A 25,676-nucleotide genomic window follows, 5' to 3' on the forward strand; every position below is an offset into this window, starting at 1 on the left:
GAGTCTGCTCCCCAATTCAATCATGGCTGATTTTATTTTCCCCTCGTCAGCCCCATTCCCCAGTCTTCTCCCTGTAACATTTGATGACCTGTCCAATCAAGAACCTGTCAAACTCTGCCTTAAGTTCACCCAACGACCAGGCCTCCACAGCTACATATGGTATTAAATTCCACAAACTCACCATATTCTGGCTAAAGAAATTACTCGGCATCTTGGTTTTAAATGGATGCCCCTCTATCCTGAGGTTGTGTCCCCTTGTCTTAGACTCCCTCACCGTGGGAAACATCCTTTCCACATCTGCTCTGTCTAGGCCTTTCAACATTTGAAAGGTTTCAATGGGATCCTGCCTCATCCTTCTAAATTCCAGTGAGTACAGACCTAGAGCCAATAAACGTTCCTTGTATGATCTTTCACAGAATCATCTGTATGAGCCTCCTCTGATCCCCTCCCCCCAATGCCAGTACATCGCTTCCCACATCTTTTCTTATCTGAGGAACCCAAAACTGTTCGCAATATCCAAGGCAAGGCCTCACCAGTGCTCCACAAAGCCTCAGTATCACTCTCTGTTTCCACACTCTAGATCATTTGAAATGGATGCTAACAATGCATTTGCTTTCCTCACCACCAACTCTACCTGCAAGTTAACTATTAGGGTTTCTGCACAAGGACTCCCAAGTCCCTTTGCATCTCAGATTTTTGGATTTTCTTGCCATTTAGAAAATAGTCTACACATTTATTTCTTCTACCAAAATACCCAACCATGCATTTTCCAACATTGTATTTCATTTGCCACTTTCTTCCCCATTCTCTGAATCTGTTCTTCTGCATCCTACCTGTTTCCTCAACACTACCTGCCCCTCCACCAATCTTCATATCATGTGCAAACTTGGCAACAAAGCCATATATCCTATCATCTAATGGAAAGTGAGTGGGCCAGTGAAGGAGTGGAGATTTGAGGCTTTGACTCGAGAGGCTTCGACGAGAAGAGGCGGAGGACGAGCTTGTTCCCAGTTAGCCTTTACAATGCCTCCTGAGACGGTGATGTGCCTTTCCTGTGAGATGTGGCAGTCTTGGGGGGGGGGGGGGGGGGCTCTCCTCTCCTGCAGAGTCACATCTGACAGAAGTGCATGTGGCTGGGCGATCTGGAAGACCTTGTGAGGAATCTGGAGCAGCAGCAGGATGACCTTTGTCTCATAAGGGAGAATGAGGCAGTCATAGACGAGAGCTACAGGGAGGTAGTCACACCTAGGCTGCTGGAAGCAGGTTGTTGGGGAGACAGTCAGAGGGGGGAAAGTGATGGTGACTAGACATGTAGTGCAGAGCATCCCTGTAGCCATTCCCCTGAATAAGAAGTTTACCATCCTGGATGCTGTTGGTGAGGACGACCGACCAGGTGTGAGCCACGGTGGCAGGGCTTCTGGCACTGAGTCTGACCCCGTGGTGCAGAAGGATGGGATGGAGAAGAGGAGAGCTGTCGTCATTGGAGACTCTATAGTCAGGGGAGCAGACAGGAGATTTTGTGGACGTGAGAAGGACACCCGCATGTTTTGTTGCCTCCCGGGTGCCAGGTTCCGGGATGTCTCTGACCGGGTGCATGACATCCTGGTACGAGAGGGAAAGCAACCAGAAGTCATGATACATGTTGGGACCAACAACGTAGGCAGGAAGAGGGATGAGGTCCTGAAGTGTGAGTTTTGGGAACTAGGGAGAAGGTTGAAGAACAGGACCTCAAGGGTGGCGTTCTCAGGATTGCTGCCAATACTACGTGATAGTGATGGTAAGAATTGGAGGAGATGGCAGTTGAATGCGTGGCTGAGGAGTTGGTGCAGGAGGCAGGGTTTTAGATTTTTGTACCATTGGGATCTCTTCTGGGGAAGGTGGGACCTGTACAGATTGGATGGGTTGCACCTGAACTCGAGGGGGAGCAATATCCTTGCTGGTACGTTTGCTAGCATGGTTCAGGAGGGTTTAAACTAATTTGCAAGGGGGATGGGACCCGGAGTGATAGAGCAGTGAAAGAAGTGCATGGAGTAAAGCCAGATCAAACATATAGAGAGGCTTTGAGGAAAGAGTGTGTGTACTTTAATGCAAAAAGCATCAGGAACAAAGATGATGAACTGAGAGCTTGGATATATACATGGAATTATGAGGTAGTCGCCATTACGGAGACTTGGCTGACACCAGGGTAGGAATGGATTCTCAATATTCCTGGATTTCAGTGCTTTAAAAGGGATAGAGATGGGGGGGAAAGGGGAGGAGGGGTGCATTACTGGTCAGGGATACTATTACTGCTGCAGAAAGGGTGGGTAATGTAGCAGGATCCTCTTTTGAGACAGTATCGGTGAAAGTCAGGAACAGGAAGGGAGCAGTTACTCTACTGGGGGAATTCTATAGGCCCCCTGGTAGCAACAGAGATACCGAGGAGCAGATTGGGAGGCAGATTTTGGAAAGATGCAAAAATAACAGGGTTGTTATCATGGGTGAATTTAACTTCCCTAATATTGATTGGCACTTGATTAGTTCCAAGGGTTTAGATGGGGCAGAGTTTGTTAAGTGTGTCCAGGATGGATTCCTGTCACAGTATGTTGACAGGCCGACTAGGGGGAATGCCATACTAGATCTAGTATTAGGTAATGAACTGGGTCAGGTAACCGATCTGTCAGTGGGTGAGCATCTGGGGGACAGTGATCACTGCTCCCTGGCCTTTAGCACTATCATGGAAAAGGACAGAATCAGAGAGGACAGGAAAATTTTTAATTGGGGAAGGGCAAATTATGAGGCTATAAGGCTAGAACTTGCAGGTGTGAATTGGGATGATGTTTTTGCAGGAAAATGTACTATGGACATGTGGTCGGTGTTTAGGGATCTCTTGTAGGATGTTAGGAATAAATTTGTCCTGGTGAGGAAGATAAAAGAATGGTAGGGTGAAGGAACCATGGGTGACAGGTGAAGTGGAAAATCTAGTCAGGTAGAAGAAGGCAGCATACATGAGGTTTAGGAAGCAAGGATCAGATGGGTCTATTGAGGAATATAGGGTAGCAAGAAAGGAGCTTAAGAAGGGGTTGAGAAGAGCAAGAATCCTTGCTGGTAGGAGGAAAGGAAAACACCAAGGCATTCTTCAATTATGTGAAGAACAAAAGGATGACAGGAGTGAATGTAGGACCGATTAGAGATAAAAGTGGGAAGATGTGCCTGGAAGCTGTGGAAGTGAGCGAAGTCCTCAATGAATACTTCTCTTCAGTATTCACCACTGAGAGGGAACTTGATGACGGTGAGGACAATATGAGTGATGTTGATGTTCTGGAGTACGTGATATTAAGGGAGAGGAGGTGTTGGAGTTATTAAACTATATTAGGACGGATATGTCCCCGGGGCCTGACGGAATATTCCCCAGGCTGCTCCACGAGGTTAGGGAAGAGATTGCTGAACCTCTGGCTAGGATCTTTATGTTGTCCACAGGAATGGTACTGGATGATTGGAGGGAGGCAAATGTTGTCCCCTTGTTCAAAAAAGGTAGTAGGGATACTCCAGGTAATTATAGACCAGTGAGCCTTATGTCTGTGGTGGGAAAGCTGTTGGAAAAGATTCTTAGAGATAATCATGGTCTGATCCGTGACAGTCAGCATGGCTTTGTGAAGGGCAGATCGTACCTAACAAGCCTGATAGAGTTCTTTGAGGTGGCGACCAGGCATATAGATGAGGGTAGTGCAGAGAATGTGATCTACATGGATTTTAGTAAGGCATTTGACAAGGTTCCACATGGTAGGCTTATTCAGAAAGTCAGAAGGCATGGGATCCAGGGAAGTTTGCCCAGGTGGATTCAGAATTGGCTTGTCTGCAGAAGACAGAGGGTCGAGGTGGAGGGAGTACATTCAGATTGGAGGGTTGTGACGTGGTGTCCCACAGGATCTGTTCTGGGACCTCTACTTTTTGTGATTTTTATTAACTACCTGGATGTGGGGGTAGAAGGGTGGATCGGCAAGTTTGCAGATGACACAAAGGTTGGTGGAGTTGTAGATAGTGCAGAGGATTGTCGAAGATTGCAGAGAGACATTGATAGGATGCAGAATTGGGCTGAGAAGTGGCAGATGGAGTTCAACCAGGAGAAGTGTGAGTTGGTACACTTTGGAAGGACAAACTCCAAGGCAGAGTACAAAGTAAATGGCAGGATACTTGGTAGTGTGGAGGAGCAGAGGGATCTGGGGGTACATGTCCACAGATCCCTGAAAGTTGCCTCACAGGTAGATAGGTTAGTTAAGAAAGCTTATGGGGTGTTAGCTTTCATATGTCGAGGGATAGAGTTTAAGAGTTGTGAGGTAATGATGCAGCTCTATAAAACTCTGGTTAGGCCACACTTGGAGTACTGTGTCCAGTTCTGGTCGCCTCACTATAGGAAGGCTGTGGAAGCATTGGAAAGGGTACAGAGGAGATTTACCAGGATGCTGCCTGGTTTAGAGAGTATGGATTATGATCAGAGATTAAGGGAGCTAGGGCTTTACTCTTGGAGAGAAGGAGGATGAGAGGAGACATGATAGAGGTGTACAAGATATTAAGAGGAATAGACAGAGTGGACACCAGTGCCTCTTCCCCAGGGCACCACTGCTCTGTGCAAGAGGACATGGCTTTAAGGTAAGGGGTTAGAAGTTCAAGGGGGATATTCGAGGAAGGTTTTTCACTCAGAGAGTGGCTGGTGCATAGAATGCACTGCCTGAGTCAGTGGTGCAGATACACTAGTGAAGTTTAAGAGTCTACTAGACAGGTATATGGAGGAATTTAAGATGGGGGGTTATATGGGAGGCAGGGATTGTCAGCACAACATTGTGGGCCAAAGGGCCTGTAATGTGCTGTACTGTTCTATGTTCTATGTTTAAATCATTGATGCACAGCATAAAAAGAAGTGGTCCCAACACGGAAACCTCGGGAAAACCACTAGTCACTGGCTGCCAACCACAAAAGGCATGATGTTGGGTTTCGCCCTGTAGGAAGTAATGGCCTACAAATACTGCAAGGTAAGCATGTAATCCCAGAAGTGCTTTCTGGGCCATGGCCCTGTTTTGGGTATGGTACTTCTTTCAGTACAGAAAGAGAGGATCGAAGTAACCTGCAGAGAGTTGTAAAGTTAGCCAGTTCCACCATGCGCACTAACCTCTGTAGTTTCCTGGACTTCTTCAAGGAGCGATGCTTCAAAAAGACAGCGTCCAACATTAAGTAACCCTATCACCCAGGCCATTTCTGAAGGCACATATATATACATACTGCAGTTCAGTTTTTTTATTCTATTATATATATTACATTGTACGGCTGTCACAAAGTCAACAAATTTCACGATGTAAGCTGGTGATATTAAACTTGATTCTGAATGAGATCTGTCTTGTGCTCCAAAATATTTATCTTTCAACTAGTATTAACAGATCAGATTTTTTGTTTCACCAGATTAAATCTTCCTCTTACAAATTGCAATAGTGAAATCATATAAGGCATCACATTCTCTAAGAATACACTGGCTAGATCAAGGTTTTGTTTTATAACAACACATAAATTCAACAAGATCGGGGTTGCGAAGAAAAAAGCTCTAGAGCAGCAGACAGAACAAATCAGGCCGACTCAGAATTGTTTCAGACTAAAGGATTTTATTACATGATATCATGGTGAGCCTCTGTACCTAAAAGCGGTGTTTAGGGGCTCTGCTTATCTTGCAGACCCGCACAGCGTGCGTGACTAAAAGCAGTTAACAATAACATTGCTTGACTGTGAACTTAGAATTACATCGTAACAGAAAACGTGACTTTGAACTTAGGACTAATTTTTCAACAAAGAAGTGCGTGACATGAATGTGGTGCCAAAACATCCTTCTTGCAAGGACTTTTAAGCTAAATTCCAAGACTCGCAAGGATCACAAAGACTTTAGTTAAATTTTAAGAGCAATCACAAGCAATTAGGTTAACCCCTGCTTATCCAAAGAGTTTTAAATTCTTCCACAATCGGTGACGAGTTGTATGACCATCTAAATTAATGCAGGCATCACTGAATAGACCACCTTCACCATGCATTCCTGGAGGCATGATAACTCAGTTGCAGTAATGTAGTGGACAAGAGCCTTCAGTCATTAGGGATTTGAAGCAACATCAACCCTAACTTGATCTCAATTTCCTGACAGATGAGTATACCAAATGGCCTGTATTGAAATATGGGAGTACTAATAGTCATTTTCTCTAATGCCTTTTTAAATTGTGTGATTAGATAGGCTTGCACTCTTTTCACTGCTAAAAAGGAGGCTGTCAGGTGGGTGATCTTAATAGAATGTAAAGGGCAGTCAGGAAAAACGTTAGAAAGATGGATTGTCGCAGTCTTTTTCCTTAGGTAGGGTAGTCTAAAGCTTGAGGTCATAAGTTTAAGGTGAGAAGAGAAAGACTTAGGTGGAGCTGAGAGAAACATGTTTCACACTTGAGGGGGGTGGGTATATGGATCAAGCTGTCAGATAAAGCAGTAGAGGCAATTACAAAATGTAATATACATTCAGAGGGGTATGTGTATAGAAAAGGTTATGACCAGGGGTTCAGGATCTTTATACACCATGGACTAATAGAATTTGGCAAGGGCCCCAGGTTGGGAACCCCTGGTTCGGATGGATATGGGCTAAAGGCAGGTAACTGGGACCATCTCCGAAAGATACTTTGGTTGACATGGAGAAGTTGGTTTAATGCACCTGTTTTTTTCTTTATAACTCTCTGACTCTGCTCTATTATGTGAATATTTCAATAACAGATGCTTCTGGTGAAGACTGTATAATTATTATTGCATCAATCGCAGGACTGGTATCATCTTTGGTATCTCACAGTGGATTCTTGGTTCTGTCACGTTTGGAGAAGAATTCAAAGCGAGGTAATGTATGTGTCAAATGTTGAATAGGTTGGGAGGCTTCAATATCCAACACCGAGTTTTGCTGGGTATCACCTCAATAAATCAACCAGCTAGCCAGAAAGGTATCACTGTCAGAATGGGTTTGAGGCATGGGAGGGATAAACTGACTTGGCTGTATCCTTCCTAATCCACCTGTAGTGGATGCTTCTGCCGACAATAGTATTAGTTGAAAGAAAGAAAGGAAGAAGAAACCCCCTTACATCCGCTTGCAAGGTAGATGCCAGCAGGGAGATCAGTGGCGAGGGTGAATTCTCATAGATATATACTACCCACCCTGTTAATTGCACTAATGCCATTCCCTTCTCTCAATTCCTCCACCCTCACTGCATCTGCTCTCAGGATGAGGCTTTTCAATTCAATTCAAGTTTAATTGTTGTTTAACTGTATATGAATACTAGTGAATACAACCAAATGAGGCAGTGTTACTAGAAGGTGCAAAGACACATTAACAATAGTCATACACAGTAAGCACAGACAAAATATCAATCATTTAATAAGAGTCCTAACATGCATCATCTCTCCTCCCATCCCTCCCCCACGACACGTTGCCCAGTTCTTGCACATACGTCAACAAACCCATATAGAATATCTGTACAACAATGCAGAACATGCATGTGTATAGACAGTTCACAAGATCTCAAGACAAAGGAGCAGAAGTAGGCCATTTGGCCCATCGAGTCTGCTCTGCCACTCCATCGTGAGCTAAACTATTCTCCCATCTAGTTCCAATTTCCGGCTTTTTTCCCCCATATCCCTTGATACCCTGACTAATTAGCTACCTATCAATCTCCTCCTTAAACACCCTCAATGGTTGGGCCTCCACAGCTCTATGTGGCAATGAATTCCATAAATCCACGACCCTCTGACTAAAAAGAATTCTCCTCATCTCTGTTTTGAATGGGTACCCTCTAATTCTAAGACTGTGACCTCTTGTCCTGGACTCACCCAGCAAGGGAAACAACCTTTCCACTTCTACTCTGTCCAACCCTTTCAACATTCTGAATGCTTCTATGAGATCCCCTCTCATTCTTCTATACTCTAATGAATACAATCCAAGAACCGACAAATGCTCCTCATATGTTAATCCCTGCATTTCAGGAATCATCCTAGTGAATCTCCTCTGAACTCTGTCCAACATCAGCACATCCTTTCTAAGATAGGGGGCCCAAAACAGCGCATAGTATTCCAAATGTGGTCTCACCAGTGCCCCATAGAGCCTCATCAACACCTCCTTACTCTTATACACTATTCCTCTTGAAATGAATGCCAACATAGCATTTGCTTTCCTTACTGCCGATCCAACCTGGTGGTTAACCTTCAGGGGTATCCTGCACCAGGACCCCCAAGACCCTTCGCACTTCTGATTTTTGAATTTTCTCCCCATCTAAATAATAATCTGCCCAATTGTTTCTTCTTCCAAAATCTACTACCATACATTTCTCAACATTGTATCTCATCTGCCATTTCTTTACCCACTCTCCTAAACTGACCAAGTCTCTCTGCAACCTGTCCGTTTCCTCAACACTTCCTGCTCCTCCACCTATCTTGGTGTCATCCGCAAAGTTTGCCACAAAAACATTTAATCCATAATCTAAATCGTCAATATACAGTGTAAAAAGAAGAGGCCCCAACACCGACCCTTGCGGAACACCACTAGTAACCGGCAACCAACCAGAATAGGAACCCTGTATTCCCACTCTTTGCTTTCTGCCTATCAGCCAATGCTTCATCCATTCCAATATCTTTCCTGTAATTCCATGGGCCCTCATCTTATTAAGCAGCCTCTTATGTGGCACCTTATCAAAGGCCTTTTGCAAATACAAATACACAACAACCACAGCCTCTCCCTTGTCAATCTTTTTTGAGATTTCCTCAAAAAATTCCAATTGGTTGGTGATGCAGGATCTTCCCTTCATGAAACCATGTTAGCTTGGGCCTATTTTGTCATGCACCTCAAGGTAATTCATAATCTCATCCTTGAGGATCGACTCCAATAATTTTCCAACTACCAATATCAGACTAATAGGTCTGTAATTTTCTTTTTGCTGCCTACCCCCTTTCTTAAACAACAGAACTACATTTGCGACCTTCCAGTCCTCCGGAACCGTGCCAGAGTCTACTGATTCCTGGAAGGTTATTTCTAATGCCTCCACTATCTCCAAAGCCACCTCCTTTAAAACCCGTGGATGCACTTCATCTATCCTTAGACTTATCTATCCTTAGTCCATTTAACTTCTCAAGCACTTTCTCTCCAGTAATCTTGACTGTACCTAATTCTATTCCCTGAGACCTCTGGTTATCAGGTATGTTGCTAATGTCTTCCACTGTAAAGACTTGATGCAAAATACTCATTTAGTTCCTCTGCCATCTCTTTGTTACCCATTATAATTTCTCCAGCACCCTTTTCAATAGGTCTAATATCTACCCGTGTCACTCTTTTACTCTTCATATATTTAAAAAAAACTCTTAGTGCCCTTTTTTATGTTAATTCCCAATTTCCTTTCATAATTCATCTTTTCTTTCCTAATGATTTTCTTAGTTTCTTTCTGTAAATTTTTAAAATTCATCCAGTCCTCAGTTTTCCCACAATCCCACTAATCTTTGCTTCCTTGTATGCTGCCTGTTTTGCTTTTATTTTAGCCTTAAATTCTCACGTTAGCCACATTTGTGTCATTTTTCCTTTTATGATTTTCTTTTTTCTTGGAATATATTTTTCTTGCACTCTCCTTATTTCTTGTAGGAATTTCATCCAATTCTGCTCTACTGTCCCTCCATTTAGCTACTTTTCCAATCAACTTGGGCCAGTTCCTCTCTCATACCACCATGATTTCCTTTGTTTCACTGAAATATTGACACATCTGATACCAGCTTCTCCTTTTCAAATTTGAAACTGAACTCAATCATATTATGATCACTACTTCCAAGGGGTTCCATTACCTCTAGCTCCCTAATCCCCTCAGGCTCATTACACAGCACCCAATCCAAAACAGCCGATCCCCTGGTGGGCTTATGGACAAGCTGCTCCAGAAAGCCATCCCGTAGGCATTCTACAAACTCCCTCTCCTGAGATCCGGTATCTTCCTGACTTTCCCAATCCACTTTCATATTAAAATCTCCCATAATCATCTTGACATTTTCCTTCTGACACGCCTTTTCAATTTCCAGCTGTAACTGATAGTCCACATTGTTATGTACTCCGTAACTGGGTCACTTATCAGCAAAGATAGAGAGGTCCGTTGAAGTCTGATGGTTCTATTTTTAACAGTATTTATTGATAAAAATACACAAAAATAATATCAATGCAAACATACAGATAATATACGTCGTCAATACTAAATCTAAAAGCGCGGGTATAATAATAATAAGAAATAGCTATCATTGTCTAGGGGATAATGTATTGTCCGATGGAAATATAAAAGTCACTTTAGTTCATTCAAGCTGCAGCTTTTTGGTTGGAGAGAAAGACGGAGGTTTAACTTGCCCATTCCTTTTATGATGTCAATCCTTCGGGAGTCGTTGGGGGACTGGTTTCCCCTTTGCGGTTAGCGAAAGCCGTGCTTCCATGGTAAAGGCCCCACTGATTCCGGGGCAAATGGAAAAGGACACACGAGGGCTATTCCACCGGCTTTCGCTATTACGCTGTTACAGGAGTTCTAGCATTTCTTCTGGTGTGTCTGAGGGGCTGTTCCCACAGACCCTCTTTTATCCTGACTCACAGGGTCTCAGATGTCAATCAGGTTGGGATGATGCAATCCACCAACCCCCCCCCCCCCCCCCCTCAGTTCATTGCCTGGGGGCTTCAATGCATCGTACCGGATTCAATACACAATTCCGTCTCCAAGAGACAATAGCCGGTATCAATGGTTCCGCCTTTCGGAGGCCAGGACACATTCCAACCTCTTTGTGGATTCTGCATGTCTTTCTCTCATTTCCTGGGTCTCCTGAATTGACTTAATAGTGATCTTGCGATTCTCAAGAAGGAGTGGGCTACTTTTTACCCTTTGGCCCCTCAGAGCTGTGGCACATTCGTAACAACATCCTATTTGGAGGTCTGTATATAACTGCTATTAGTGTCTTTTTACCCTTGCCATTTCTTAACTCAACCCATAGGGATTCTACTTCTTCTGATCCTATGTACTTTCTTTCTAGTGACTTGATTTCATTGCTTACCATCAGGGCCACGCCACCCCCTTTACCTACCTTCCTATCTTTCCTATACACAGTGTATTCTTGAACATTCAGCTCCCAATCATCTCCATCATTTAGCCATTTAGTTCATTCCAGAAATAAGGAGATGTGCTCCTCCTTCAAAGAAAGGGGCTCTTACCCACATCTCTTCCATTACGCGCACATCTGCCCTCACCCCATCTCCCACCACCCCTCCAGGGATAGGATTTTCTTTTCCTTAACTACCACTCCACCAGTTTGTGTCCAGCACATAACCCTCCATAACCTCTGCCTTTTCCAACAGGATCATGCTGTTGCTGTCTGTCTGGTGTGACAAGCTATGATGATGATCACCAAACACACCTTTCCCTTCCACCTACTTTCTGCTATCCGCAGGGATTGCTCCCTATGCGACTTCCTTGTCCATTCATCCCTCCCCATTGATCTTCCTTCTGGGTCTTATCCATGCAATTGGAACAAGTGCTACACCTCCGCCCTCCACTACCATTCAGGGGACAAATCCAGGTGAGGCAACACTTCACCAGTGAGTCTTTTGGGGGTCTTTTGCTGTGTCCAGTGCTCCCAATATGGCTTCCTGTATACTGGTGAGACCCGACGTAGATCCGCTAGAGACAGCAGCGTCTCCCAGTGGCCACCCATTTTACTTCTACAGCCGATTCCCATTCCGACATGTCAGTCCATTGCCTCCTGTGCTGTCATGATGAGGTTACACTCAGGTTGGAGGAGCAGCACCTTATATTCCTTCTGGGTAGCCTCCAATCTGATGGCATAAACATCAATTTCTTGAACTCCTGTTAATGCACCCCCCCACCACCCTTCAACATTCCCCATTCCCATTTCCCTCTCTCACAATATCTCCTTACCTGCCCATCACCTCCCCTTGGTGCTCCTCCCCCTTCCCTTTCTTTCTTGTCCTTCTGTCCCCTCCTATCTGATTACCCCTTCTCCAGCCCTTTATCTCTTTCACCAGTCAACTTCCCAGAGCTTTACTTCACCTCCCTCCCTCTCCTGGTTTCATCTAACACCTATAACAGAAATTCTGCAAATGCTGGAAATTCAAGCAACACAGAAAATGGTGGAGGAACTCAGCAGGGCAGGCAGCATCTATGGAAAAGAGTGAACATTCAACCAGTCCTGATGAAGGGTCTTGGCTCAAAACATTAACTGTTTACTTGGCTTTGGAGATGCAGTGGAGCTTGGGGATGGACTGCTAATATTTATGAATGAGTTTTTATACAGAATGGTGATGTCTGATTTCTAAATAGTAGGAGTTGTATTTGAGAACTGTTAGGATTATGAACAAATAGAGCTCTGATATGGTGTTGTGATTGGGAGTTGGATATTATCAGCATGTGTTTAGAGAAATTTTATACTAGACAGTAGAAGATGTTTGGTGAGGTTGGTTCAACAACAAAAAGGAAAGGAAGGAATGTGCAGAGAAACTAATAGTTTTATTCAATGAATAATCCAGGTGCACCTAATATTTTATTGAAAGTGAGGCATAAGAGACAAAAAAGTTGAATTTAGGAGAGTAAAATTTATTGTTAGCTTTGTATTTCATAATAATCTATGAGCCATCAGTGTCACTGTCATGGTTGTGTACTTTTTATTTGTGTTTATAAATAGCTGTCAGGTAGGTTGAAGTGGAATTAAGCCATTCTAATGTTATTGTTCATTTCTCTGCAGTGTTTCAGAGCCTCATTATTTGCAACATTTTGTCTGTTGTTGCTACCTTTGCTGCCCTCATCTCCTGGATTGCGATTAAAGGTGAGCACAAAGATGTGTTTGGTCCACATCCCTCTCCAGCTCAATGTCCCTCTCCAAATGTCCTTTGTGAATTGTTATTGTACCCATCTCTACCACTTTCTCTGGCAGCTTATTGCATATGTCCAGCACCCTCTAAGTGGAAAAACAGGCACCTCATATGCTCTTTGAATCTCAGGAACTTTAAATTTTGATTTCCTTACACTGGAAAAGGAATGTGTTCTCATGACTTGATAACCTGTATAAGATCACTCCTCAGGAATCAATTCCAGTTAGTGCAAGAATAACACAATCTTCAGTACATTAAATTGGACCATAAGACCATAAGATACAGGAACAGAAGTGGGGCATTCGCCCCATTGAGTCTGCTCCGCTATTCAATCATAGCTGATCCAATTCTTCCAGTCATCTCAACACCCCTGCTTTTATCCCATACCCTTTGATTGCCCGGGCTAATCAAGAACCTATTCATGACTGATGCAACGGAAACTGTGTATGTAAATGAAACATCCAAAATTTGAAAACTTATTCTGCATTGTTCATCCAAGGAGAAAGAACTATTTAGTAAGGAATAGAATGATTGGTAGGAACGTGAAAAATGCAATGGGACAATAATTACTGGGTTCATCTCCACATCCGTATGTAGAATGTATGTAGTTCATCTGGTCATGTAAGAAGGCTTAGGTTCAGACAAAAATAAGGGTATCTAGATGAGGCTAAAACTATCTTTGTCAAGAAAATCAAAGCAATGTACAGGTCCAGATGTTATTCTTAATGCTTCAACCTACCATTAAAAATTCTTTTGGTTGTCCCACACTGTATTCACATTGATATTTTAGAAGAATGCTTCTTTCCAAATCCACACCTCTAATTGCCAGGAAAAGGACAGTAGGTATATGAAGTCACAATCACCAGTTGGTTCCTTTCCAAGTCATAATGATACTGATTTGCAAATGGGTCTCTAATTTTCATTGTTGCTGAGTCTTGTGTCAGTATGGGAGTATTTCCTGGTGCCTTGCTCTCTGCAAGAAGGTAATGGGAGGCCATGCACCCAAGAAGGTTAGAAATGGGCACGAGCCCAAGATCAACACCATTTTTCACCAATCTCACCGATGAATGTATTGAAAAGGATTGGAACAGTGAGGCGAGTGTGGAATGTGAGCAAGTGTTTAGATACCAGCCTCTTGCTCGCTTCTGCCGACGGAAGTTGTCTGCCTGTGACAGTCTGTCCCTCTCGCTCTCTGCTCCCAAGGGAAGGTCCCTGTGTTCAGATGGTCTTTGTCTCCTACGATCCTGTCGGAGAATGGTGCTGGAGATTTGGGTCTGTGGTTTATGGATTACACTGTGGGTCCTGGTCGCTCCTTTGTCTACTGCTATTTTGGGCAACTATGAATCGGGGCGGCCTGCAGATAATGAACACTGAGCTGAACTGAATATAGACTCTTTCCATTTTCTGTTTTATATTCAGGGTTTTCACGTATTCTTTCTTATTGCCCATTGCACATAGGGGGGTGGGGTTGATGTTCTTCGTGTAATTTGTCCAATATGGTTTTTGTGCCGGGTTGGGGGGGGGGGGGTGTGGGGTTGATGTTTTTCTTTGAATTGGTTCCATGGTTTTCTTTCTTTTGTGTTTGTCTGTGGAGAAGACAAATCTCAGAGCTGTATATTGCATACATACTTTGATAATAAATGTTCTTTGAATCTTTTGAATCCTTTGAATTTTAACCAGATGTTTTGAGAAGTTCACCACCCAAGACCCAGAAAAATGAATATGGAACAAAATTAAGTATGCTATGAGTTACTAATCAGTATTGTTGAATCTTCTCTCCAGGTGCTGCCTTTATATCTGTTGTTGCATTATGCACTGTCTCTGCCCTGTTTTTGGCCATAATTACACCAAATGTTGTTCTGAAATTTGGCTGTTCCTTTAATGAGAAATTCCAAAGAACAAAAGGTAAAGGACACTTCATTACTGTACAAAATTTCTTGGTTTAACAGTAAAACTATACTTGCAACTAATTATATCGTTTACATTTGACAGATTCTCAACCTTTCATTGCCTTGAGTGGTTTCATCATAATTCCCATTTCAATCACTGTCATAAAGGAAGAGATTCAGCAAAACGGTGAGTCTAACGTTGCAAACATTGGCATTTCTGTATACTCAGCACGTTTCTGAAGTTACAAGTACTGTGTGAAGTGGCCCCTCCCATCACCATGGTTAAACCCAGATTAATCTGCAATCTATACATTTTATTTTCTATGGATATACAAGCCTTGCTTCAAGGTTGGCTAAACAATAGAGCTGGTTGTTGATTTCAGGGAGTACACACACTCCTGTTTACATCAAAAGTGCTGATCTCCAGAGGGTTGAGAGCTTCAGGTTCTTTAGGAGTGAACCTCGCTAATACCTGTCTCGGTCTAGCCATGTAGATTTCATGGCCAAGAAGGTGCACCATGCTTCCCTAGGAGGCTAAAGAAATGTGGCACTTCCACAGTTTATATAGCTGTACCATACAAAACATCCTATCAAGATGCATCACAGCCTGGTGTGGAAACCTCTCTGTCCATGAGCATAAGAAAATGCAGGGAGAACTGGAGACAGCTCAGTACATCACAAAAGTCAGCTTCCTCTTCATAGACTGTCTACACTTCTTGCTCCTTTGATAAAGCAGCCAACATAACCAAAGGACATCCCTGATCTCAGATGTTCTCTCTTATTTAGAAACATAGAAAAACTGCAGCACAATACAGGCCCTTCGGCCCACAAAGTTGTGCCGGACATGTCCTACCTTAGACATTACCCGTAGCCCTCTATTTTTCTAAGCTCCATGTACCTATCCAAAAGGCTCTTTAAAAGACCCTATCGTATTTGCCTCCTACCATTGCCGGCACCCACTCCACACATTCGCTGCATTAAAAAAAACTTACCGCTGACATCTCCGCTGTACCCACTCTCCAGCACCTTCAACCTGTGTCCTCTTGTGGCAAGCATTTCAGCCCTGGGAAACAGCTTCTGACTATCCACATGATCAGTGCCTCTCATCATTTTATGCATCTCTATCAGGTCATCTCTCATCCTTTGTCCCTCCAAGGAGAAAAGGCTGAGTTCACTCAAGCTGTTTTCATAAGGCCAGGAGGACACCAAGAAATCATGGACTCCATTCGAGCCCTGCTACGGGAGGGGGTTATTCGACCCACAGACTCCCCTTTCAACAGCCCCATTTGGCCTGTCTGCAAAAAGAACGGCTCCTGGTGGATGACCGTTGATTACAGGGTCTTAAACAAGGTTGCACCCCCCCTCCCCGCCACCGCTGTACCTGACATTGTCACCCTCATTGAGGACGTCTCTGGACATCCACATGAACCCTGGAATGCGGTTGTTGACCTTGCTAATGCATTTTTCTCTATCCCCCTGCATCAGGATAGCCAGGACCAATTTGCATTTACTTGGGACGGCAGACAATACACCTTTTGTCGCCTACCCCAAGGCTAGGTCCACAGTCCCACTATCTGCCATGGACTTCTCTCCTGCGATTTACACCACATCCAGCTACACCCCCCCCCCGAGCTGTCAATCGCCCATTGCGTTGATGATATCCTCCTCCAAGGCCCGTCTGAGACCATTGTCTCAGAAGCTCTTCACATGCTTATTGAATCCCTCAGGGGACGGGGCTGTGCAATTAACATGGAGAAGGTACCGGGGCCCCAGCCAAAATGTGCTCTTTCTGGGAATACAATGGAACTCTGGCCATAGAAACATCCCTGATGCTGCTAAAAATAAAACTTTAAATGTTGCTGTCCACTCTAATAAAACTGACGCACAGAGATTTGTGGGGCTCCTGGGCTACTGACAACAGCATATACCCCTCTTGACCATGCTTCTTCGGCCACTCTATAGGATCTCCAGGAAAAAATCCACATTTCTATGGGCTAAGGCACCTGTGACCCCCGTTTCCATCCAAGGTGTCAGTGTGGACATGGTGGAGGATTACAAATACCTGGGGATACGAACTGACAATAAACTGGACTGGTCAAAGAACACTGAGGCTGTCTACAAGAAGGGTCCGATCTGTCTCTATTTCCTGAGGAGACTAAGGTCCTTTAACATCTGCCGGATGATGCTGAGGATGTTGTACGAGGCTGTGGTGGCCAGTGCTATCATGTTTGCTGTTGTGTGCTGGGGCAGCAGGCTGAGGGTAGCAGACACCAACAGAATCAACAGACTCATTCGTAAGGCCAGTGATGTTGTGTGGGTGGAACTGGACCCTCTGACGGTGCTGTCTGAAAAGAGGATGCTGTCCAAGTTGCATGCCATCTTGTACAATGACTCCCATCTACTCCATAATGTATTGGTTAGGCACAGGAGTACATTCAGCCAGAGACTCATTCCACCGAGATGTAACACTGAGCGTCATAGGAAGTCATTGCTGCCTGTGGCCATCAAACTTTACAACTCCTCCTTCGGAGTGTCAGGCACCCTGAGCCAATAGGCTGGTCCTGGACTTATTTCCACTTGGCATGTTTAACTTATTATTATTTATTTATGGTTTTATATTGCTATATTTCTATACTATTCTTGGTTGGTGCGGCTGTCACAAAACCCAATTTCCCTCAGGATCAATAAAGTATGTCTGTCTAATGCGATGGGTCAAGTTCCCCAATTCCACCCACAAAGAGGGACATGCCCAGAGGTCCTCCATTGTCAAATGGCAGTGGTATATTGCGGACTGGGCTGAACCCAGTCCTGAAGGGGTCAGCGCATACATGAACAAGTCATGGCTTTCCCCCGATCCCAGGACCCTGACCCGACATTCCCAAGGTACGACCCTCCCCAGCGTGTTGGGGTCAGCCCTTCGATTCCCTCGATCCCGACAGCAAACTGCGTGCCTGGTTCACCGATGGCTCCAGGCACTGGAAAGGGGTTAAACCATTTTGGAAAGTGGCAGCACTTCATCCCGCCACGGGCAAACTTTTGAATACAGAGGGGAAGGGGAGTTCCAGTCAACTTGCCGAGCTGGCAGCAGTAGCCTTCACCCTCCAAAACACCACCGGACCAATCCACATCTATACTGACTCCTGGGAGGTAGCTAATGGCATTGTGGTGTGGATGGCCCGGTGGCAAGACATGGAGTGCCCTTGAATATGGGCAGGCATGGCTCTTTGCTAAAGGGACAACTATAAACGCTCCCACAACCCTATTCAGTGCACACCTTACCAAGTGTCTCCAGCGCTGTTCTGCAGTCTTCAGCCTGGAGTGAAGCAGGGTGGTCCCTCGAGGATGGCAAAAGAGAGTGGGTCATATACATGTAGCACCTTTTATTAGTCAGGGGACTGTAGGATCCAGCCCAGGTGATTCACCGGGGGCTAACAGCTTGGTGCTAGATGGGTTAATCCAATTAAGCTGGCCAATGATTAAGTGTGCATTGATTAGTTGGGAGGGGTGAAATGTTGACAGGTAGGTGGTGTGAATTCCAACCAGGTGAGAGCAGTGCTATCACATGACAGGCACGGCTCTCTGGTTACAACGTCCATCCTTTCAGTCATCAGCAAATTTATTAACCCATTCCTCCACTTCCTCATCCAGGTCATTTATAAAAATCACAAAGAGTAAGGGACCCAGAACAGATCCTGAGGTACACCACTGGTCACCGACCTCCATGCAGAATATGACCCGTCTACAACCACTCTTTGCCTTCTCCGGGCAAGCCAGTTCTTGATCCACAAAATAATGTCCCCTTGGATCCCATGCCTCCTTACTTTCTCAAAAAGTCTTGCATGGGGCACCTTATCAAATGCCTTGCTGAAATCCATACACACTATATCTTCTGCTCTTCCTTCATCAATGTGTTTAGACACATCCTCGAAAAATTCGATCAGTCTCATAAGGCACGACCTGCCCTTGACAAAGCCATGCTCACTATTCCTAATCACATTCCAAATGTTCATAAATCCTGCCTCTCAGGGTCTTTTCCATCAACTCACTGGTCTATTATTTCCTGGGCTATCTCTACTCCCTTTCCTGAATAAGGGAACAACATCCGCAACCCTCCAATCCTCTGGAACCTCTCCCGTCCCCATTGATGATTCAATGATCATTGCCAGAGGCTCAACAATCTCCTCCCTCGCCTCCCATGGTAGTCTGGGGTACTTCTAATCTGGTCCCCTAGTCCCGGTGACATCCAACTTGATGCTTTCCAAAAGCTCTAGCACACCCTCTTTCTTAATATCTACATGCTTAAGCTTTTCAGAATACTGCAAGACAGCTCTACAATCACCAAGATCCTTTTCCATAGTGAATACTGAAGTAAAGTATTCATTAAATACCTCTGCTATTTCCACAGGTACAATACATACTTCCCCACCGTCACACTTGATAGGTCCAATTCTTTCACGTCTTATCCTCTTGCTCTTCACATACTTGTAGAACGCCTTGGGGTTTTCCTTAATCTTCCCGCCAAGGCTTTGTTTGCCTTATAATCTTCTAGATTTCTAACATTACCTAGCTCTCTGAACCTTTTGTAAACTTTTTTTTTCTTCTTGACTAGATTTATTACAGCCTTTGTACACCATGGATCCTGTGCCCCACCATAACTTCATTGTATCCTTGGAACATGCCTATACAGAACTCCACACAAATATCCCCTGAACATTTGCCACATTTCTTCCATACTTTTCCCTGAGAACATCTATTTCCAATTTAAGCCTCCAATTTCCTGCCTGATAGACTCATAATTCCCCTTACTCCAATTAAATGCTTTTCTAACTTTTCTGTTCCTATCTCTCTCCAATGCTATTGTAAAGGAGATAGAATTATGATCACTATCTCCAAAATGCTCTCCTACTGAGAGATCTGATACCTGAGAAGGTTCAAGTCCCAATACCAAATCAAGTACAGTCTATCCTCTTGTAGGCTTATCTACATAATGTGTCAAGAAACCTTCCTGAACACATTTAACAAACTCCACCCCATTTAAAACCTTTGCTCTAGAGCAATGCCAATTGATATTTGGGAAATTAAAATCTCTCATCACAACAACTCTTATTATTACACCTTTCCAGGATCTGTTTCCCTATCTGCTCCTTAATATCCCTGTTACAATTGGGCGGCCTATAAAAAGCACCCAGTAAACTTATTGACCCCTTCCTGTTTCTAGCCTCCACCCACAGGCTCCGTAGACAATCCCTCCATGGCATCCACCTTCTCTGTAGCCGTGACACTACCTCTGATCAACAGTGCCTCCACCTCTTTTGCCTCCCTGCACTTGATGTAACCATTCCTGTCCTTGAGCCATCCAAGTCTCTGTAATGGCCACCATATCATAGCTCCAAGTACTGATCCACGCTCTAAGCTCATCCGCTTTGTTCACAATACTACTTGTGTTAAAATAGACACATCTCAAACCATTGGTCTGAGCATGTCCCTTCTCTATCACCTGCCTATCCTTCCTTTCACACTGTCTCCAAGCTTTCTTTATTTGTCAGCCAACCACCTCTTCCCCGGTCGCTTCAGTTCGGTTCCCACCCCCCAACAATTCTAGTTTAAACTCTCCCCAGTAGACTTAGCAAACCTCCCCACCAGGATATTGGTTCCCGCTGGGATTCAAGTGCAAACCATCCTTTTTGTACAGGCCACATCTGCCCCAAAAGAGGTCCCAATGATCCAGAAATGTGAATTCCTGCCCCCTGCACCAAGCCCTCCTTTCTATTTGGCAGAAGATATTAAAGCCTGAAAACCAGAACCAGGAGACTTGAGGGCAGTTGGTATCCCTCTTTTATAATACTACTGAATGGCCCTCAAGTATGATAAGATGAACTTCAGACCTCACAGTCAAACTTGTCCTGGTGTTGCACCTTGTCTTCCTGCTCTGTGCTTTCTCTGTAACTGGGTCACTATATTCTGCAGTCTGTTCTTATTTTCTCTTGTTCTCAGTGCACTGATACAATGATCAGTATGGATGAGATGCAAAATTATTTTTTCACTGTACCTCAGTAAATGAGAAAATAATAAACCAATTTACTGATTTCATTTATGTGGATGAGGCTGAAGAGATTTTGCATTACCTTGGTTCCCTGTTCTCTTACCGCAACCCTGGTACAAGTTGTCTGCTTATGAACTGCTTCAGCGAGGTCAGTCCTGATGCCGTACTATTGGACATTGAAGACCCCTACCCAAGTAGATTCTGTCTCCTTGCTCTACTCCATTACATTTCCAAGTGGTGTTCAATGTGGAGTTTTCTAATTACTCAGCTGAGGGAGGTTAGTCTGTGATAAACAGGAGGCTTCTTTGACTTTGCCTTGGGAATTTATGGAGTTCGAAATCAATAAAGAGGAACCCCATAGTCCCTGGCTTTTGTTTATATACCATACTATCCTGTCCTGGTGGGTGGTTTTCAGCAAAGTTCTAGCCAGACATGGTGAAGGACTCTGGGGCATTGGTTACAGACCAGTATGTCCATTACTTGACTATTTTTTGATTCACTTCCAGCTTCGCAATTTGTTACAGTGTACTTAACTGTGCTGAATGTGAGGTGTCCAGCACCTAGGAAAAGCATAACATTTCCTTCCATAATTTGTTGTCAGGTTTGTTTGCCAATGAGAAAGGATCTAGTGCTTTCCCAGCACATATAACACATAAATTCTTCTCTGGTTTCCAGCCGGGCCCAGGTGTCAATTTTAACCGACATCACATTGACAAACTCCACCATCTTCATCAGCAATGATGCCGAGGAATGTGCAGTCTGGTGGTCTATATTCTCAACTCCCCTCATCCGTCCTTTCTGATTGGTAAATTGGCAATTCAGCTTTCCGCTTTTGCCTTCATCACCAGCTGTTGTGAATTTCTACATGAGAGGATTCTACATTGCTACAGGAGAGGGTTCTGAGATTATTGCCCTTGAGCTCCAAATGCTTCTTTAGATATGTTGATGACACCTTCATAGTATGGCCACATGCACTCCAGGCACTCCAATAGTTCCAAGACCATCTGAGCAATATACATCCAAACATTCAATTTACAATGCAGATGGAGAAGAATGGTTGCCTCCCGTTCCTGGACATTCTAATATGACAGAAACCAGACAGTAGCCTCGTGTGAGGCATCTATCGGAAGACCACTCACACAGACTTATACCATGACCGTAACAGCCACTATCACGCCTCCCAACATAGACCAGTTCTTCCTACTTTGATTAACTATGGAAAAACCTTTGCACCTGGAGAGTCTCCATGGAGAATTAAGACAATTACGCACAATATTCCTACAGAATGGCTACAAGGCAAAAGAAATCAATCGGACCCCTAAAAATGTTTCCTGGTTTTTCTATTGGCCTAACGCCGATGAGGAACCCGTCACTACCACCCATCTTCCTGATATTTCCACAGTTTTGGGAAGGATCGGCAGGATTCTGAAGAAATACTGGATAAATGCCATTAACAGACCCATAAGGAAGCTCAATTTCAGCCTATCAGGTTCAAAGATGACCTGGGATTCAGGACGGCTGGCATTTACGTAACACCCTGTGAATGTGGAGCAGCATGTATCTGCCAGACGGGACACACGGTGGAAACCCGCATCAAGGAGCATAGGAAGTGCATCCATTTGGGTTACCTGGGGAAACCGACGGTAGCAGAACATCGCATATGCAACGACCACAGGATTGACTTCCGACGGCACAGATCTACTGCGCTATGCCGACAACTTCTGAGACTACCTGGTGAAGGAAGCCAATGAAATAAGACAAGAGAACAAGAATTTTAACAAAGATGTAAGTCTTGCTCTAAGTAAGAACTCGAATATGACAAGGTGGGACAACTGTTAATTAACTATTCAGGAGGGACGGACAACGGGATTTGAGTGTATATTCCACCAGGCTAGATGTGCCTAAGAATCATCCAGATGAAGATTGTGGAATATGACATTGAAATATTGGTTAAAATTGACACCTGCGCCCACCTGGAAGCCCGAGAAGAGTTTATGTGTGTGTTTGCTAATGCTCCTGAAAAAAAGTATTCTTTGGGTTGATTTACCAAGGTGAAAGTGTTAAATAAGTGTTGTATTGGGAGACATTCAATTTACACAATGTTTCATTGTCACACATTTTCAGAAGAACATTGTCGCACCAGTGTCTTAGCATGGAGCATACCGATTGCATTATTGGTCAGCTGTGTTATCATAATGGTTGTGTTCCTTGCAACATATTGCTGGAAATACAGTAAGTATCAAATCCTTTTCATTTCCTGAAGAATTCAGAATGAAAATAAAAATGTTTACGTAACTATTTTGCCATTAACTTTTAAAGTAGAACAGTTGTGAAGGAATTGGCTCAGTACATTATCTTCCTATGATGACCCACAATGTCATCATAGAAATATCGATTCCCCAACACAGATTGTTACACTAAATACCTGTTCTTGGAGTTAGCAAATGGACAAGGCTATGAGTTTTTATTATGAATAACATGTGTATCCCCCTTTCCTCAAAGCCAAAGGCCACTACGAGTTCCCTTGAATTCCCATTTTGCTAAAGGACTCTCACTGTCCACAGACCCTGCCAGGTCAGCCTGCCCCAAGGCTACATAATCACTATGACACCAGGGTTCTCTCTTGACACATCTTATTGAACTCAGTTTTGGGAATGAAGAGACCCTGACCTGTGAATAACCTGGATTGCAGAAACAAGCTTCTTCTGCTGAGAATAGAGAGGGGCAAAGAGGGTGAGTGGGATTGTGGAAGAGAGGAAGACTAAACTCCTTGGTTTGAAAATGGAGAAATGGTTTGGTTCACTGCTGATTTGAGACAATACTTTCCACCAGTTTCTGTATTTGTCCACAATCTCTCTACTTTCCAGAGATGTCTTAATGGTATTCTGAGCCCAGCCACAATGCAGTACAAAGTGGATTTGCTAGAGTAGTTACCTCTCAGAGATTTTAAATAACATACTTATAAAAATTTCATACCATATCACCAGTTTCTGATCCTTGCCTCTAGTTTTTGAGCCCCAGTCCCTGCCTGCTATGTTCTTTCAACCTTGTCACACATAAGTACCAACCTGCAACCCCTTGCCAACATGGAGCAAAGGAGCCGCTGCTTGGATCATCTGCTCCACAGTCCTGGCACAATAGGAGACTACTATACATCCATATTCTCTGCTCTGTTGAGCTCAGGGGTTTATGTCCAAATAAAGTCACTGACCACATGAGTATAATTTCACAGTACACCCAATGAAATCAGGCCACAAAATGAGGAAAATGGTTTTTACACTGATGATTTAGCCCTCTTCTAATGTCTGTTGTCCCTGAGTTCCTTAAAGTATGTTCAATTACAACTATAGGGAAACCACATTGACCTGGACCAAAATATAAGAGATTAAGCCAAATCTGACTTTTCCACAGAAAAATGGCGATGAGAAACAAGGCTCTTTGTTAACTATTTGGAATTTATAAAGGTTTATTTTATTTGTTATAGACAGCAATGAAAATGGAAGCATTGAAGAAAGACAACAGGTATGTTACCATCTAAATGTCTGCAATTGTCTAGAACTCTGTTATAAGGCTAGTTTAATGTGCATTTAGAAAAATAAGATGCAAATCTGCCTCGGCCAGGAAGTGGGTTTGGGGGTTCAATATCAGTGAGCATGTACCAAATAATTTAAAATAATTTCTAAAATCTGCTGTTTCATAGAATTCTTAAAGTATGAAAAGGAGGCCATTTGGCCCATTAGATTTATGCCAAGTTTATTACAGAAATCCCATGATTTTCATTTCACTGCTTTCTGCGCCCCACCCACCACTGACTTGCAAATCATTTTTCCTTATTTGTCTGAATAACTCACCTCTAAAACCCCTGTTTTAACCACAGCTACAAGTAGTGAGTTTCAATTATAATCATGACCATCAGGAGAGGCAAGTGGAGTACAAAGTCAATGCAGGGTTCCCCTGTGACCATTCCCTTGTTGCTGCTGGGTGGAGGGCAGATGCCCTATCAGGGTGCGGCAGAGCAGTCAGGCCAGTGGAACTGTGTCTAGATGGGAAGGGTAAAATCGGGCAGAGCAATAGTCATCGGAGACTCAACAGTTATGGGGGTCATCATGAGATTGTGTATTTGCAAAAGACACACCAGAATGGTGTGTTGCCTCACGGGATCTAGGTCCAGGATGTCTCAGAGTGGCTGCAGAAAGTTCTCGAGAGAGGGTGAGCAGCCAGATATTGTGGTGCACATTGAGGTCTTGCACTGTTGGTGCAGCGAGTTAGGGAAGAGAATGAAGATCAGGACCTCCAAGGTAGTAATCTCTGGAGTACCCCTGGCATGTGCTTGTCAGGACAGGAATAGGATGATAGTACAGATGAAAGAGTGACTGGGGAAGCAGTGCAGGGGGTAGGCTTTCAGATTTCTGGATCATTAGGAGCTCTTCTGGGGAAGGTAGGACCCGTACAAAAAGGGCGGGTTACACACGAACTGGGGATGGACTAAAATCATTTGTGCAGATTTGCTAAAGCTGTTGGGGAATGTTTAAACTAATTTGGCAGCGGATGGGAACTGGAGTGATAGGGCTGAGGATGGGGCAGTTGGTTTACAAGTCGAAACGTTGTATAGTGACTCTGTGAGGAAGAGCAGGCAGATAATAGGGCAAAGTTGCAATCAGTGGGATTAGGCGAAGTGTAAAATGGGGGCAAAATTGAAAAGGGTGATGAATACAGGACTGAATGTGTTGTATTTGAATGCACGCAGTATACGGAATTGGGTAGATGATCTCGTAGCGCAGTTAAAGATTGGCTGGTATATTATAGGGATCACTGAGTCATG

General features: G+C 43.9%; 1 protein-coding gene across 3 annotated transcripts in view; it reads left to right on the forward strand.

The window, feature by feature from the left end:
- Nucleotides 1-25,676, forward strand: part of LOC132394487 (uncharacterized) — a 56,261-nt gene that overhangs the window by 26,578 nt on the left and 4,007 nt on the right. For all 3 annotated transcript variants that reach the window (XM_059970701.1, XM_059970702.1, XM_059970703.1), the window contains 6 exons: nucleotides 6,766-6,882; nucleotides 12,796-12,876; nucleotides 14,705-14,827; nucleotides 14,915-14,998; nucleotides 22,979-23,086; nucleotides 24,339-24,376. In XM_059970701.1, the coding sequence (XP_059826684.1) occupies nucleotides 6,766-6,882; nucleotides 12,796-12,876; nucleotides 14,705-14,827; nucleotides 14,915-14,998; nucleotides 22,979-23,086; nucleotides 24,339-24,376 (551 nt within the window). The remainder of the gene's footprint in view (nucleotides 1-6,765; nucleotides 6,883-12,795; nucleotides 12,877-14,704; nucleotides 14,828-14,914; nucleotides 14,999-22,978; nucleotides 23,087-24,338; nucleotides 24,377-25,676) is intronic.

The sequence above is a fragment of the Hypanus sabinus genome, chromosome 5 (assembly GCF_030144855.1).
Source record: "Hypanus sabinus isolate sHypSab1 chromosome 5, sHypSab1.hap1, whole genome shotgun sequence".
Classification (NCBI taxonomy): domain Eukaryota; kingdom Metazoa; phylum Chordata; class Chondrichthyes; order Myliobatiformes; family Dasyatidae; genus Hypanus; species Hypanus sabinus.